The sequence below is a fragment of the Hyaena hyaena genome, unplaced genomic scaffold, assembly GCF_003009895.1.
Source record: "Hyaena hyaena isolate Hyena2069 unplaced genomic scaffold, ASM300989v1 scaffold_302, whole genome shotgun sequence".
In the NCBI taxonomy this organism is placed as follows: domain Eukaryota; kingdom Metazoa; phylum Chordata; class Mammalia; order Carnivora; family Hyaenidae; genus Hyaena; species Hyaena hyaena.
The window spans coordinates 174,235-189,498 of NW_024080936.1; the positions used below are offsets into that span (position 1 = coordinate 174,235).

The 15,264-nt window shown below is 62.7% G+C and overlaps 2 protein-coding genes across 2 annotated transcripts; both read left to right on the forward strand.

Annotated features, from left to right (window-relative positions):
- The first annotated feature begins 2,350 nt into the window (after positions 1–2,350).
- MADCAM1 (mucosal vascular addressin cell adhesion molecule 1) lies at positions 2,351–7,221 on the forward strand. Its single transcript, XM_039248018.1, has 5 exons — positions 2,351–2,411; positions 2,699–2,971; positions 3,608–3,931; positions 5,846–6,211; positions 6,869–7,221. The coding sequence occupies exons 1-5, from the start codon at positions 2,351–2,353 to the stop codon at positions 6,976–6,978; spliced, it is 1,134 nt and encodes a 377-aa protein (XP_039103949.1). The 3' UTR covers positions 6,979–7,221.
- Positions 7,222–8,280: 1,059 nt separating this feature from the next.
- On the forward strand, positions 8,281–14,523 carry TPGS1 (tubulin polyglutamylase complex subunit 1). Its single transcript, XM_039248210.1, has 2 exons — positions 8,281–8,660; positions 13,697–14,523. The coding sequence occupies exons 1-2, from the start codon at positions 8,323–8,325 to the stop codon at positions 14,232–14,234; spliced, it is 876 nt and encodes a 291-aa protein (XP_039104141.1). The 5' UTR covers positions 8,281–8,322; the 3' UTR covers positions 14,235–14,523.
- The last annotated feature ends 741 nt before the right edge of the window (positions 14,524–15,264 follow it).

The window sequence follows — 15,264 nt, forward strand, 5'->3', positions numbered from 1 at the left end:
GGGGGGGCTGGGACCCTCCATGGGGAGGAGGGGGGGCTGGGACTCTCCATGGGGGGGGCTGGGACCCTCCATGGGGAGGAGGGGGGGCTGGGACCCTCCATGGGGAGGAGGGGGGGCTGGGACCCTCCATGGGAAGGAGGGAGGCGGGACCCTCCATGGGGAGGGGGGGCTGGGACCCTCCATGGGGAGGAGGTTTCCTGCCCAGGCCACTGAGGACGTCCTTCTGGGGGGGCCAATGCCGGGAAGAGGGGAGAGCTGCGGGCAAGCACTGCTGGAAGCTCAGGTTGGGGGCGGGGGGATGGGGAGGGAGGACCTCAGTCCCCACCCAGGCGGCTCCGTGGGCTTGGCCGGCTTCCTAACAAGGAGACCTGACATCCCAGATGCAAGCAGGTGATGCGGTTCAGTCCCCGCTGGTGCGGGTCCTGGGCTCCCAGAGCCCCCCACTCCCTAGGCCCCGGCCCCATCCCTCTCTTCCCCTCCTCCTCCCTGCTCTCCCCCAGCCCCCGGGTTCCAAGTCCTCCTCACCTCTGCCCAGAACCCTCTTTGTCTCATCAGCCCACCCGTCCTTCCCTCTGGGCACCCACATCAGCAGCGATCAGAGCTGTGAGTGCCCCTGGGTGTGAAGGTCTGTCACCCACACAGGTAGAGAGCCTGGAGCTTGGACCGAGCACACGGAGCACTGGTGATGGATGGGGGGGTGCAGCCCAGAGAGCTCGGTCACACCCTCGAGAGGCCTCAGCGGGGAGGGAGGCAGGAAGCAGGGTCAGGGGCTGGGAAGAGGCCCATTCACCAGGCCCACTGCCCCCTGCCTGGGTTAAGAGTCCAGCTTCCCGAGAAAGGCCCACGCCTCCGGCCTGGGGAGGGCCGCACCTCGGAGTCCACCTTCCTGTGCCGGCCTTCCCGGCACAGGGCTGGGAGGGGGAGGGGACCGAGGAAGGTAGGAGTCTGAGCCCCACATTTGGACCCTCACCTCACTGATGCCTCAGTTTCCCCCTGTGCCGCCAGTCCCTGCTCTTGCGCCGCGTTTCCGCCTCTGGCAATTAAGACGCTGAGAAGACACGGGCGCAGGGCTAGAGACTCATCGACACATCACTGCCAGGGAAACCGAGGCACGAGCCACCCTGAGGTCAGCCCGAGGCAAACCAGGGCCCCTCCATTCTTTTCTTCCCCGCATGCCTGCTGTGGGTGGGGTCTGGGGTCCCAGGGAGGGGGCCACAGCGGACAAGAGCCACCTCCAGTAAAAGGAAAATGTGATTTCAGCCACAAGACTTCATTAAGGGCCACAAGGAAATGCACTGGGAGGCGGGGGTGAAGCTGGGTGGGGAGGCCCGAGCAGGCAGCATTTGGGCAGAGACTGAACAGGGTGAAGGCACAGCCCTGCCGAGTGCCTGAGGCTGCGGGACCCTGCGAGCCTCCAGCCACGGCAAGGGCTCTCCCTCTAGGCCCCAGGCAGCCTTGCTGCACCAGTCAGTGTGCTGAGAAGGGTGTCACTCCGGGTGCTGGGTGGCGCATGGCTGCGAACGACGGAGAAAGGAGGCCAGGCTGAGGGGCAGGCCGCACTGACGGCAGCCGTGAGTGGGGAGCCTGGCCAGGGTCCCTTCCCAGGCCTCCCGGTGCATCGCAGCACCCGCGGGGAGCCCAGCCGGGAGGTCCCAGGCTCCCAGCTGCCTCCGCTGTCTTACCTGAGGGGGGACGAGCTCAGAGGCATGTGTTAGGGTCTCAGCTCCATCACCTCCAGGAGACCCTCACGTCTAAGGTGACCACCATCCCCACAAGATCCTCATCCTGAAGGGCCCTTCTTTCAGGAGGCTACACTCCCAGAGGACCCCACCCCAGAGGCCCCTCTCCCCCAGGAGCCTTCCCACCCCCATGGGACTCCCGCCCCCCCAGGAGCCCACCCCACCCCTAGGTGACTCGCACCCCAGAGACCCTGGCTCCCAGGAGGCCCCACCCCGGAGAACCACCCCCCCACCCGTCTCTGCACTCCCTGCGGGAGGGGTCTGCTCGCGGCCGCGCCCCCGCGCCCCCCCAGCCTCACCGGGCCTGGTTCTGATTTCCATTCAGTTGGCCTCACTGCCACCCGCCCGTTCCAGCCTCCGGTCTTCCGGCCTCTCAAACGAGTCCGCTCAGCCCTTCCCGCCCCGTCTGTTCTGCCTTCGGCTGCGAGGTACCCCCCCCCGCCCCCAGTCTCTGGCCCCCTGCCCCTGCCTCGCTGTCGCCTCCAGGGTCGGGGGGTCAGGACGGGAAACCCCCTCGGGAAGCCCCCGGGGACCAGCTGGAGGAGGCGGCGGGAAGGAGCGGGCAGCACTATTTAAGCCCGACCCTGGCGGGCGGGGACCCAGCCGGCGGCATGGACCCGAGCCTCGCGCTGCTGCTCCCCGTCGTCCTGGGGCTCCTCCAGCGAGGCCGCGGTGAGCCAGGGAGGGGCTCCGTCGGGGCGAGTGGAGGAGAGAGAGGAGGGCTGGGGCCGAAGGGGGACGCGAGCGCGGGGTGGGGCTGGGGGAGGGGGGGCTGCCGAGGCCCCCAGGGCGGAGGGCGGAGGGGGTCCGCGGCGGGGGTGGCTGCCGAGGCCCCCAGGGCGGAGGGCGGAGGGGGTCCGCGGCGGGGGGGGGGCTGCCGAGGCCCCCAGGGCGGAGGGCGGAGGGGGTCCGCGGCGGGGGGGGGGGGTTGGCAGGGCTGAGCCGCGCTCTGCCCGCAGGTGGGCCTCTGGAGGTGGAGCCCCCAGACCCGGTGGTGGCGGTGTCCCTGGGCGGGTCGCGGCAGCTCACCTGCCGGCTGGCCTGCGCCGGCCCCCGGGTCCCCTCGGTGCGGTGGCGGGGCCTGGACACCAGCCTGGGCGCCGTGCACTCGGCCGCGGGCAGCAGCGTCCTCTCCGTGCACAACGCGTCCCTGTCCTCGGCGGGCACCCGCGTGTGCGTGGGCTCCTGCGGGGACCTGACCTTCCAGCGGACCGTGCACGTCCTGGTGTTCGGTGAGCTCCCACCCCCACCCCCTGTCGCTTCTGCACATTCCCGCCAACCAGCAGCCCTGCCTTACCTCTGTCCTGATACCACCTTCTCCTGGAAGCCTTCCCAGATTGCCCAGCCATACCCTCCCACCCCCCCACCCCCCACCCCCCACCCCCGCCAAGCCATCATCAGCTCAGCCTGGGTCACTCAGGAATCCATTCCCTCTTCTCCTCGCCCCCACCCCATCCCCCCACCTGACTCCCACCCTTACTGCTCTAGACCCCTCTTCAGTATCTTACATTCTCTCCCTTTATTTTTATTTATTGCTGAGAGACAGAGAGAGAGAGAGAGACAGAGAGAGAGAGTGTGAGCAGGGGAGGGTCAGAGAGAGAGGAGACACAGAATCCGAAACAGGCTCCAGGCTCGGAGCTGTCAGCACAGAGCCCGACGCGGGGCTCGAACCCACGAACCGTGAGATCATGACCTGAGCCACAGTTGGACGCTTAACCAACTGAGCCCCCCGGGCGCCCCAGCATCTTACATTCTCAACATACAAGCTGTAGCTGCTGGGTCTTCCCCTGACCCTCTCACCAGCAGCCCCCACACCCCCTCAAGCCCCCCCCCCGGGGCCCCACTTAGCTCCAACCCTCTGTCCGCAGCGTTCCCAGCCCAGCTGACTGTCTCCCCCGTAGTCCTGGTGGCCAAGCAGGCCCAGGAGGTGGCCTGCACAGCCCACAATGTCACACCCGTCGGCCCGGAGGCCCTCTCCCTGTCCCTGCTCCTGGGGGGCCGAGAACTGGAGGGGGTGCAGGCCCTGGGCCGGGACGTGGAGGAGGAGCCCCAGCAAGGTGAGGACCTGCTCTTCCGAGTGACCGAGCGCTGGCTGCTCCCCCCGCTGGGCACCCCCGCCCCAGCTGCCCTCCACTGCCGGGCGGCCATGAAGCTGCCTGGAGTGGACCTGAGCCACCAGCACCCCATTCCAGGTGAGTCTGCCGGGTTCTGGACAGCCTGCACTCGGGGTTCCCAGGGAGTAGGCGAAGTCACACCACCCCGCTCCTCTGGGCCTTGACGAGTGCAGCCCAGGGGGCTCTTCCGGAATCCTGGCTCCTCCCCTCCCCTGCTGTGTCCCTGTGTGGACCAGTCACAATTCCAATGGCAGGTGGGGATATCAATGCCACCAGAGCGATGCTCCTTCCTCATTTATTCAGTCATTCAGTTGGTTTACTGAGCACCTACCCTGGGTCAGACCCTCTGAGATCCGTCCGGCTTTGCCCACGGTCCTCCAGGACTCCCACCCTCAGGATAAAAACAAAACCAAAAAAACAACCATATCCTCCCTGCATTCAGGGCCCTGAATGACCTGATGTCACCTCCTCCCTCTTCCCCCATCATTCTACTCCAGCCACATGAGCCTCCCAGCTGCTCCTCCGAGAGGCCAGGCACGGGTCCTGCCCCAGGACCTTTACACATACTCCACCCTCCATTGGGAATGCTCTTCCCCCAGCTCTGTCCATTGCTCCATCACTCACTTTTCTCAGGTTGCCCTCCCAGTGAGGCTTTTCCTGACCTGTCTCAAGGGTCAAAGCACCCTTACGTATGTATGTGTACATCGGGTTACTGCCCCTTATATATGTATGTGTACACACATGCATATGCACACACACAGGCCATGTGACTTATTATATATTCTTTGACACCTTTTATCAATATCTGGCATCCTGGTATTTTCTCTCAATTTTTTTCCATTGTCTGTCTCCCCCATTGTTGGCTTCACTGAGACAGGAATTTTTTTTAAAATTTTTAATGTTTTATTTATTTCTGAGAGAGAGACAGCATGAGCAGGGGAGGGTCAGAGAGAGAGGGAGACACAGAATCTGAAGCAGCTCCAGGCTCTGAGCTGTCAGCACAGAGCCCGACGCGGGGCTCGAACCCATGAACCGTGAGATCATGACCTGAGCCGAAGTCGGACGCTTAACTGCCTGAGCCCCCCAGGCGCCCCTTAGATAGGAATATGTTTTATTCACAGCTATGTCCCCAGTGGCTAAAACAGCGCCCAACACATAGTAAGCATTCAAGATACATTCTGAATGAATGGATGGACAGATGGATGGACGGATGAAATCATGGTGCCTGGCACATAGTAGGTACACAGTAAAAACTTGCTGAATGAATGAACAAATGAAAACATTTAACTGGGGCTAAGAACACAGCAGGTGCTCAGTGCATCTCAGACATTATTAATTTAACAAGCATGTCTACTACGGGATGGGCCCTGCCTACATCATGAAGTCCCTGGCAGCCTCTCACTTAAAAAGCACAAATCCCTTCTCCAGCAAGACACCCTGAAACTCATGTTACTGCACTTGGAGTCATCAGGGTGGGTTTAGAGCAAGGGAGCTCCCAGGGGAATCGATTGGAAGGGGTCGGGACAGGGAGGGGGTGGTGGGAGGGCACCCAGAGAGGCCACTGGATTTGAAAGATATTTTCTGGTAAGATGTACAAACCCCTCCTGGAGCCTGGCCTCCCATATCCAACACAAGGAACAGACCAGAAAGCTCCAGCACCCCTTCACCTTGCCTTCTGTCCACTTACTAGTCCTATAATTTATAAAATCCAGTACTCCCGAAGCCCACACTCTGATCGCTCCCCATGGCACCCCAAGGATGGGTGGCTCTCACCTCCTTTGCCACTGAGGAAATTGAGGTGCAGAGGTTCAGAAGCTCACTCGGAGTGGGGAGGGGACCACGACAGACCCTGGCCCTGCGATACCCCTCCATTTGCCCAAGGGGCCCGGGATGGGGCTTCAACAGCTCTGGTCGAACCCTGTGGTCTAAATGGAGAGGCAGGCAGGAGAGGGGGCCCGGGGCAGGAGAAAAAACAATCCCCCTGTTTTCCAGTCCTGCATTGGCTGACCTCCCGGGAGCCCCCTGTAACGACCTCCCCAGAGGCCGCCCCAGAGCTGAGCTCCACCCACAGCCCCCGGAGTCCTGGGGTGAACAGCTCCAGCAGGCCCTGTCGCCCTGAGATCCACCAGGCACCGGCACCGGGGGGTCTGGAGCTACTGTGTGAGGCAGCCTGTGGCCCTGGTCTGTCGGTGAGCTGGACCCAGGCCCCCGGGGGTCTTGAAGCCTACGAGAGGCGGGAGGCTGGGGCCCTGGCTTGGCTGAGCGTGCTGTGGGCCAGGTGCAACCCTGAAGGCTGGTTTCAGTGTCGCCTGGACCCAGGGGGACAGATGGCCAGCCTCTACCTGGTCCCTGAAATCTGTGAGTTCTGGGGGCTAGGGAGGGGGCTGGGGGAGCCTCAGAGGGAGAGAAGCCTTGTGTCAAGACCTTAGACAAGGAATGGTCCTACCCAGCTTCAGTTTCACAAACTGTCCCGTGGGCTTCCCCAGCGTAAGCTCACACTTACCTGGCAGTGCGAGGACTGTACATTTAAGGGACTGTCGATTTCACAGCACTCTGTAAACTCTATAAACTTTATAGCCCACAACAGCGCATAGAATAGAATACAGCCACTTAGGTCATTTCAGATTTTCTAGTGGCCACATTAAGTATAAATGAGACATCCTACATTCTTTTCTTTTTTTCCCAAACTAAGTCCTCAAAACGTGGTGTGCGTTTCATGCTGACAGCACTCTCCATTCAGACCGGCCATATTTCAAACACAGGCGTGGTGGGCGGCCACCTCACTGGACAGCCCATTTCTGACTACAAGGTCCTATGTGCCTTTCAAAAGATTCACTCCAAAGTCCTTTAGATAGTCCAGCAGCTTTTGTACATTTCACAAGACATTCTAAACTGTGAAGTCCTTTGTAAAGTTTCAGGGAACTCAGTAAATGTGGAGGCCCCAGCAGATTCTACTAAGCTTCTCCCCCAAACCCGCCAAGAGGTGTTCAGAGCTCCTGACACTTCCTTCTCCAGGTCCCCCGACAGCATCCGTAGCCCTGTGGGTGGGCAGCGTGGCGCTGGGGCTGCTCTTCCTGGCGTTCCTCACCCGTCGTCTGTGGAAACGCTGCAGGCCTGCGGGCTGACCGCCAAACCCCGGCAGCCCCTCCGGGCCCCCCGCCGCGCGGGGACTGACTGAGGAGGACCGGCAGCGCCCCCCACCCGTGGCCTTCCACTCAGCTGTAGCCAGAGGACGTCTGCAGGGTTCTGGATCCTACACGGTTGAGAGCTGACCGTGACCTGCCCACCCTGACGGTCGGCATCTGAGCTTCCCCTCGGGGGACCCCCGGGGACCCGCCCCGCAGTGGTCCAGAGCCGGGGAATAAAGAGCACGTGGTCTGACCTCCGTGGCTTCTGCGGCGTTCGGGGGGTGCTGGGATCTCCCGCGCAGCTCCAGCCCCCTCTGCCCTGGCGGCTCCGCGGGAGGTGGGGGTGGACAGGCGCCCCGCCCCCACTCGGCCGGGGCTGGGGGAAAGGGAGCAGCAGGGAGCGTGGGTTCCGCCTTCCCCTGGATGCGGGAACCCTGAAACTTGAGAATAACTGGGAGTCCTCAAAACACGTGGGGACAGGCGTTGGGTGCGGGGCGTGGGGTGGGGTGGGGGGAGGAGCGCGAGCAAAGACACAGAAGTGGCTTGTTAAAGAGCATTTTGTTTCGCTCTTGGGGTCGCTTGGGGACTAAGTCGGTGGGGTGGGGGAAAGGCGAGGAAGAGGCTGGAAATGCGATCAGCAGGTGAAAGAACGGCCGTGGATGCCGAGGACTCCGCCTGCGGCGCCGCGCAGCTGCGGGAGTTCAGAGCTCCGGGGGCTGTGGTGTGCGCCCTCTGGTGGCGAGGAGACGTAACAGCATGGGGCGGGGAGACGGAGGCCGTAGTTGGCCCACCCACTCACCCACCCTGGTCGGCGGCTGCCGGGGAGAGGGGACCTCTCTCCGCCGGGTGGGCCAGAAACTCAGGCGGAGACTGGACTAGGCTGAGGCCAGGCTGAGCACAGAGGCAGCGGCAAATCGGAAAACGGGCGGGGGCGGCGCCCAGCCCCGGAGTCGGAGTCATCCCACACACGCTCCGCCGGCTTCACCGGTGACCGAGGAGCCCGGTTGCTAGGGGACCGTGCTAATGAAGGGCTCGCCCGTCACCAAGATGGCAAGCGAGCCAGCTTCAGGCCAGAAGCCATGCCCTTCTTAGAGAGCCATCTTGGAGTCTGGCAAAAATCAGGTTTCACCCTAAGCGTATAAAGCGATCCAGCACGCGTGACGCGGAACCGGAGGGAGAGTGCCGGTTAAAACCCGGGAGGGGAAGTGGATCGCGCCAGTTAGTTGCCAGAGTCGTCCTGCGGGATCCGGGCGCCCCCCTGCCCTTAACCAAGATGGCCGTCCGGGCGCCAGCGCGCTGTGGAACACGGCGGCGCTTCCGGTACCGCTGCCCTCAGCGAAGATGGCGGCAGTGGAGAAGCGGCGGCCGCCGGCGGCCCCCGCGGCCAGTTTCTCCGACAGCGGCCGGCCGGCGGCGCCCCGCGCGGCAGCGGCGGCCGAGAGTGAGGAGGACTTCCTGCGGCAGGTCGGCGCGACGGAGATGCTGCGCGCGGCTCTGCTGAAGGTGCTGGAGGCGCGGCCCGAGGAACCGATCGCCTTCCTGGCGCACTACTTCGAGAACATGGGCCTGCGCTCGCCCGCAAACGGCGGCGCCGGGGAGCCCCCGGGCCAGCTCCTGCTGCAGCAGCAGCGCCTGGGCCGCGCGCTGTGGCACCTTCGCCTGGCCCACCACTCCCAGAGGTGCGGGGCGGGGCCGGGCGGGGCCGGGCGGGGCCTGCTGCCCGCGGGCGTGCTGGGCCCTGTGCCGCACGGCCCCCGGCGCGGGTGCCCCGGGACCGCGGGTGGGGGGCGGGGGGCGCCGGTAGTTCTGGCCGGCTTCGTGTGTTGTGACGCCTTTCCGCAGATGCTGAGTTCCCCTTGCAGCCCACCCACTTTTTAAAAAATGAGGCGAGAGAGGTCCCTAGAAGCAGAGCCTGAGGCAAGCATCCATGCGTGGGTGATTTTATAAGGGGAGTGCTTCCAGAAGAACCCAGGAAGGGAGTGGAAGCCAAGCAAGAGAGTGCGCAAGCCTGACCTCCAGGAGGCCCCCACGTGTGTCGGGCGCCTGCCCGCCTTTGGGCAGCCTCCCAGGAGAGTCACGGGTACAGGCCGAGCGCACAGCACAGAGAAGCTGGGAAGGGGTCCCAGGTGTGGGAAGGGGTCCCAGATGTGGGAAGGGGTGTGGGGGGGGGCATCTGAGAAGAGCATGTATGTGCCCTGAAGGTCTGCAGGGGCTGGGGTGGGAAGGGAGTCCCAGGTAGCCCATGGGCCGTCCGCTGAGATGGGGGATCATTGGTTTGGGGAAAGTGTGCGGGGTTGCTCGGGGACTCTTAAGTCGGCGCCGGGAGAACTTTGTAGCTGGAGGGTAGACAGGCGGGTCTGCGGCCCAGATGGGAGGGCGTCAGGAGAGCCCAGAGGAGCCCAGGACCCAACCTTGCTGGAGCCCCAGCCCCGGAGAGCCCGTAAGAAAGCATGATCAGGCCAACCAGACATGAAGGCGGGAACCAGAAGAGAATGGCATCCTGGGACATCTTCCAAAGAGAAAAAGTCGTCAGTGGCAGGGCCACCATGTACAGTTCTTCAGCGCTGCTTGAGCCCCTCACCTATACACGGTCACAAGTGAGGACACTGAAAAGAAGGCTTTTTGCAGAGCCTTTTCCTAATTCCCACAGAGGCTTCGTGCACTGGCAGAGGCCCTTCGCCCAGTGGCCTGTAGATGAGGGCTGCGAAGTGTCGGTTGGGTTTAGGGCCAGGAGGGCTCTACTCCTTCCCGTGGCTGCTGTAACAAACTACCACCGACTTAGTGACTTAAAACAGCATATCTGGGGCACCTGGCTGGCTCAGTTGGTAGAGCACCTGACTCTTGATCTCAAGAGTTGTAAGTTCGAGCCCCATGTTGGGTGTAAGAGATTCCTTAAAAATAAAATCTTATAAACACACACACACACACACACACACACACACACACACACACACAAAGTTATTGTCTCATGGTTCTGGAGGACAAAAGTCTGAGATCAAGTGTCGGTGACCCAGGGCAGTGCCCCCTCTGGAGACTCCAGGGGAGGGTCCTTCCTGCCACTCTGGCTCCGGGGTCCCCAGGTGTCCCTCATCCCTCCAGGGTCAGCCTCCCTCGTCTTCTGTGTCTCTGTCCTTTCTCTTCTGCGGACTTGGGTTTAGAGCTACTTCATCTCCTCTCCACATCCTGAGTGAGTTACCTCTGTAAAGACTGTACGTATTTCCAAATAAGGCCACTCACAGGTTCTGGATAGACATGCATTTTGGGGGGACTCTGGGCACTGCAGTGCCGGGGCTCTGGGAGCCATTGGCTGGAGGCAGCTTGGAGCAGCAGGGGCACCAAGGGTGCGGCGACCAAGGGCGTGTCTGCCGCTGGCCCCGGGGCTCCCCTGGGCTCCCCAGACATGGGGCCAGCGCAGAAGACCGTGCAGTCAGGAGCCCCTGAACCTTGCTGGACGGGCCAAAAGCAGAAGCCAGGCCTGGCCAGTCCCTGCCTCTGAAGCGGGGCAGCTCCCCCCAGTGCGGATGGGCTGACTGGGCCGGGTTGGGGCTGTCGTCGGCATGAAAGGTTTGGGAAGAAGTCGTCCAAGATCCCCTTGTCCTGTGTCTTGCAAAATCAGAAGTGCTGGCCACCTGGACTGGTGGTGGTGGCAGCGGTGTCTAATCGGCCACCCCCCTGCCAACCTCAAGTCCCCAGGAGCACAAGACAACCTTTATGAGACCTGCTGAGGGACGTGTGGCCACTAAGGGGCAGAGCCAGGGTCAGGTCTGGGCAGGGGCCCCAGGGCCGGCACTGGGGTGGCTGGGTACTGTCTCTGGTCTCCAGCTACCCGGTGGTAACAACCAGAAGTGTCCACAGAGGTCACCAGGAGTCACCTGGGGACAGAATCACCCCTGGTCTAAAGCGAAATATTTCCATGTCTCCTTCTGGAGATACTCTACATGACATACACATCTTTTTAAAACAAACACACTCTTTACTGTGACGTGGATGGAGCCCTTGTGTGTGGCCGGGCTGGGTGGCGGCGGTGGGGAGGGGCTGCCGTGAGGCCAGTGCCCTAGAGATTGGGTGTCACCTTCCTCAGCACCCTGCCCAGAGCCATAATTAACTGTTAGGAGCCATAATCAATTAACTGTTAGCGTGTCTTCCTGCCCCAGAGGCCAGGAGGGTAAGACACACAGGCACCTGAACAGCCCTGGGCATGGCCATGCTGAGCGCAGAACCGGCCTCCCACGTGCAGGGCACTGTTTTAAGTACTTGCCACGAATTCCACCCTGCCATCCTCGTGAGAGCCATGCGATGCAGGCGTTAGGACCCTCATTCTCCTGACCCCAGGGTGGGGTCCTCCCGCCAGGCTGCCACCATTTCTGGGCAGGAGTGAACTCGCTCGAGGGAATTGGAGTCTTGGGCCACGTTGGCGTCAGTCAGGAGAGGCCGCGTCATGCGGCAGTGACAAACAGCCCTGACACGAAGGACTGCCTCTCACACCACAAGGCTGGGGCCTCGAGGGGCTGTGCTCACGGACTCTTGCTCAGTTTCCCCAAGCACGGCGGCAGTGAGCAGACCACGGGGACACCTGGCCGCGTAGCTCCACACACATGGTGGTGAAGACTCCTCATTTCAGGGTAGGGGGGTAGCTGGCCTGCAGAGCCCCCCACATGTCAGAAGGGGGCAGCTGCGTGGGGAGGGCGCACCGTGACCCTGAGACCCCATGGGCCGGGGTGCCAGGGTGCAGGTGTGTGAGCCTTCAAGGGACCCTGATGCTGATGGCAGCGTTGAGAGAGACCCTGAGCCACTGCCCAGTTCCCGACCCACAGACACTGAGGCCATAAATGTTTCCTGCCGTTTCAGGCTGCTGGGCTTGGGACGGTTTGTTACGCAGTGATAGCTAGCTGCTTGGGGCACCAGCAACTGCTAGGCTCGTTCACAGTGGGCCCCCCAAGCCTTTTCTCCTCCTGGTGGGGGGAGATCATGTTTCAAGGCCCTGAAGCTCCCGCAGGGGCCCCTGGGGGCTCGATCGGTAAGCGGCCCACTCTCAATTTCAGCTCATTTTGGCTCAGGTCATGATCTCACATTTTGTGAGTTAGAGCCCCACGTAGGGCTCTGCACTCACAACGCAGGGCCTGCTTTGGATTCTCTGTCTCCCTCTCTCTGCTCCTCCTCCACTTTCGTGCTTTCTCTCTCTCAAAAATAAGACAAATGCGAGGTGGGGGGGAGGAAGGCTCCTGCACGGGGCTGGTTGGAGGCAGCAGCAGCTACCGCGGGTGAGTCGTGATAAAGGAGCGAGCGCCGACAGACGGTACCCACAGCGCTTCCCAGGCGTGGTCTCCCTGACCGTCCGTTCCAGCCCATCGGGAAGCCCCATGAGTGAGAAGAGAAAGCGGTTTGTAGCCAGACAGATGGAGAAGTGAGTCCCAGCTGGGAGAGAGACCTCCCCTCCCCCAGGCTACTGTTCTGTAGCCCCTGGGCCTTGGTTTCCTCCTCTGGAATGGGGCTCTGATCCACAGAGCTAACTGGGTCAGCGCATCCGTCCAGAAGCCCCACACTGTGCAGCCGTGATGGCCATGGTGGCCAGCACATACTGAGCACCCACTGCATACGGGCCAGCATTTGCTGAGGTCCATTGCTTGCTGGCCCGTAGAAAGGTGAGACAACGTGCCCGGGTCACACAGGAGGGGAGTGGAGTAACTGCACCTCCCCTCGCCATGGGGCAGGGCTCCTAGAGAAGATGAGTGTGAACCTCAGGGTTGGCCGGCCCCCTCCTCTCTGGGATCCTTGGCCTGACGTGAGCCGGCACTGAGCCTCAGTACCTACTGGTCGTGGTGGAGATGCTAACGGGCCATCAGCCACGGGAGCACTGGGCCACGGTCCAGGCGCTAGGCTGCTAATCCCGTGAGGGAGTGAGACACAGGGTTAAGCAGCCACGCGGGTGCCCCCTGAGCCCACACCGGGCTCGCCGATCAGCTCGCGAAGCCCCCAGCACAGCCAGGAGAGCAGGGCCAGCCCCTCCTGTACCGGCGATTTCATGCATCAGTCCCCGTGGCAGCCATTCAGCTCTGCCTTTGCAGCAACCACAAGCAACGCGTCATGAGGCCACGTGCCAATAAGACTTTATTTACAGAATAGGCGGGGGGAGGGGGCAGATTTGTCGCACAGGTGTGGTTTGCCTACTTTTGGCCCGTGGGGCTGCAGCAGAGTGGAATAAGTTAACCCGTGTGAAACACTAGTCTCCGCGTTTGGCCGGGAGTGACTACCCCATAAGTGTAAGTGTGATTGTGGGGAGGGCCCTGTGGGGCGATGCCCACCAGGTGACTCAGCACATATCTGTAGTGCACCTGCTGTGTGCCAGGCAGTGCCCTAGGCACTGGGGCTCCTGGGCTGACATTCCGAAAGACATGACGCCTCACTGGGACATCTTATGCTGAGTTGGATGGTGGTAACTGCCATGAAGAAAAAGAGGAGGCAGGGGTGGTCCCCACAGAAAAGGTGACATTTTAGTAAAAACTCAAGAGGAGCTGGAGGAGCCATGGGGAGACCCAGGGGAAGGGCACTCCAGGCAAAGCACACAGTGTGTGCAAAGGCCCTGGGGCTCGACCAGGCCTGGTTTGTTGGAGGGAGATAAATGGGAGCCGGGAGGTTGGGGCCGGCGGGTGGGGGAGGCGTCCAAGGGCTGTGCCGGGCTCTGCTCCGCTGGCCCAACACTCCTGTCCTCCCGCAGGACGGCCTTCAACAACAACGTTGGCGTGGCCTATGAGTGCCTGAGCGCCAGCGGGCGCAAGAAGAAGCCAGGGCTGGACGGGCGCACCTACAGTGAGCTGCTCAAGCGCATCTGCCGGGATGGGGAGGCGCCCGAGGAGGTCGTGGCGCCGCTGCTGCGCAAGATCCAGTGCCGGGACCACGAGGCCGTGCCTCTGGACGTCTTCCGCGCCGGCATGCTCACCTGCTTCGTGCTCCTGGAGTTTGTGGCGCGGGCCGGCGCCCTCTACCAGCTGCTGGAGGACCCCGCCCTGGCCGTGGCTGACCGCCGCGTGGGCCAGGCCGTGCTGGACACCCTGGAGGGGGCCCTGCAGGCGCGCGACGGGGCTGCCACGCCGGCCCGCTTCCTGGAGGCCGGCTCTCGCCTGGGCCCCGACAGCCTGGCACTGGCCATGGACCGCGCCCTGGTGGCTCGGCGGCCCAGCTCCCCCATGACCCGGGAGGAGTTCCTGGAGAAGGCTGCCGCCCTCTTCATAGCCAAGGTCAAGCCGGTGGGCTGAGCAACCACACGTCTGCCCTGTACCCTCCACCCAGGCAGCTGGAGGCACCTCGAGGTGGGAGCCACCTGCCACTGGGCAGAGTGCAGATCTGGGACCAGAACTGGGGGGTCCCTGCATGCAGGGGGAGTGCGAGTGCAGGGAGCCCTCCCCACACCCGCCTTCCAACCTGGAATCATGCCCCAGCGCCTTCAGAGGCGAGGTCGAGGGTCCCAGAGAGTGAGCACCCCCTTCCCCCACCCCCACAAAGGTCCCTCTCCTCGGCAGTAATAAAGTCTGCGCTCAAGGCTGACCTGGTGTACGCGCTCCCCTGCCTCACCTCCACGTCGCTCCAGCCTCAGCTGCTCAGGGAGGCACCTGGGACCCACAGCCCTGAGACCCCGGAGGCCCTGCTGTCCACAAGTGCCCCCCCCAACCAGTTCCTCCCTGGCCGCAGGTTCCCCAGCTGTCAGAGGAACAGTTCAGCTGGGCAGGTAACCATGACAGTGATGATGAGGACAACTGACATGTGTGAGCCCCGCAAGGAAGGTAAACCACCACCTGGACTTCGTGGGGAAATCGAGGCCCAGAGAAATGAAGGGTCACCCTACCTGCCAGCACAGTGCGTACTCCAGAACCCACAATCTCCACCACCTCCATCCCCTGCACACTTGTGAGGTTCCCTGGTCGCTGCTCACCAAGCGCCTGCCGGCACCCTGTCCCCAGCAGGGGACTGTTTCCTGCACAAGGAACTCCTCTGGGAGCAGGAGGAGGGAGTCCGGGTCACATTCTCAGCCCAGAACAGTCGCTGGCCAGTGACTTCACTCCCACGGCCTCAGCCTCCCCGGTAAAGGGGACCCAGGACAGCCCCTGTTCTGATTGAGAGAGACCCCGTGGGAACAGAGCTTAAACCGTTTACAGGCTACTGATGGCAAGGACTGCCTTGTCTCCCTGTTTCCTGTCCACACACGCACACCCCCCCCCCCCCCAGCCCCCGGCATGGGCCGGGCGATCAGTGAACCAGTGAGTTGTGGCCGCTGAGTACGTGTTTTCC

Bases quoted from the DNA above. Each gene is read 5' to 3' on its own strand.
- MADCAM1 (XM_039248018.1), top strand. From the start codon at position 2,351: ATGGACCCGAGCCTCGCGCTGCTGCTCCCCGTCGTCCTGGGGCTCCTC. The intron at 2,972-3,607 runs GTGAGCTCCCAC...CTCTGTCCGCAG, and splicing joins CGTGCACGTCCTGGTGTTCG to CGTTCCCAGCCCAGCTGACT. The intron at 3,932-5,845 runs GTGAGTCTGCCG...CCTGTTTTCCAG, and splicing joins CCACCAGCACCCCATTCCAG to TCCTGCATTGGCTGACCTCC.
- TPGS1 (XM_039248210.1), top strand. From the start codon at position 8,323: ATGGCGGCAGTGGAGAAGCGGCGGCCGCCGGCGGCCCCCGCGGCCAGT. The intron at 8,661-13,696 runs GTGCGGGGCGGG...GTCCTCCCGCAG, and splicing joins CTGGCCCACCACTCCCAGAG to GACGGCCTTCAACAACAACG.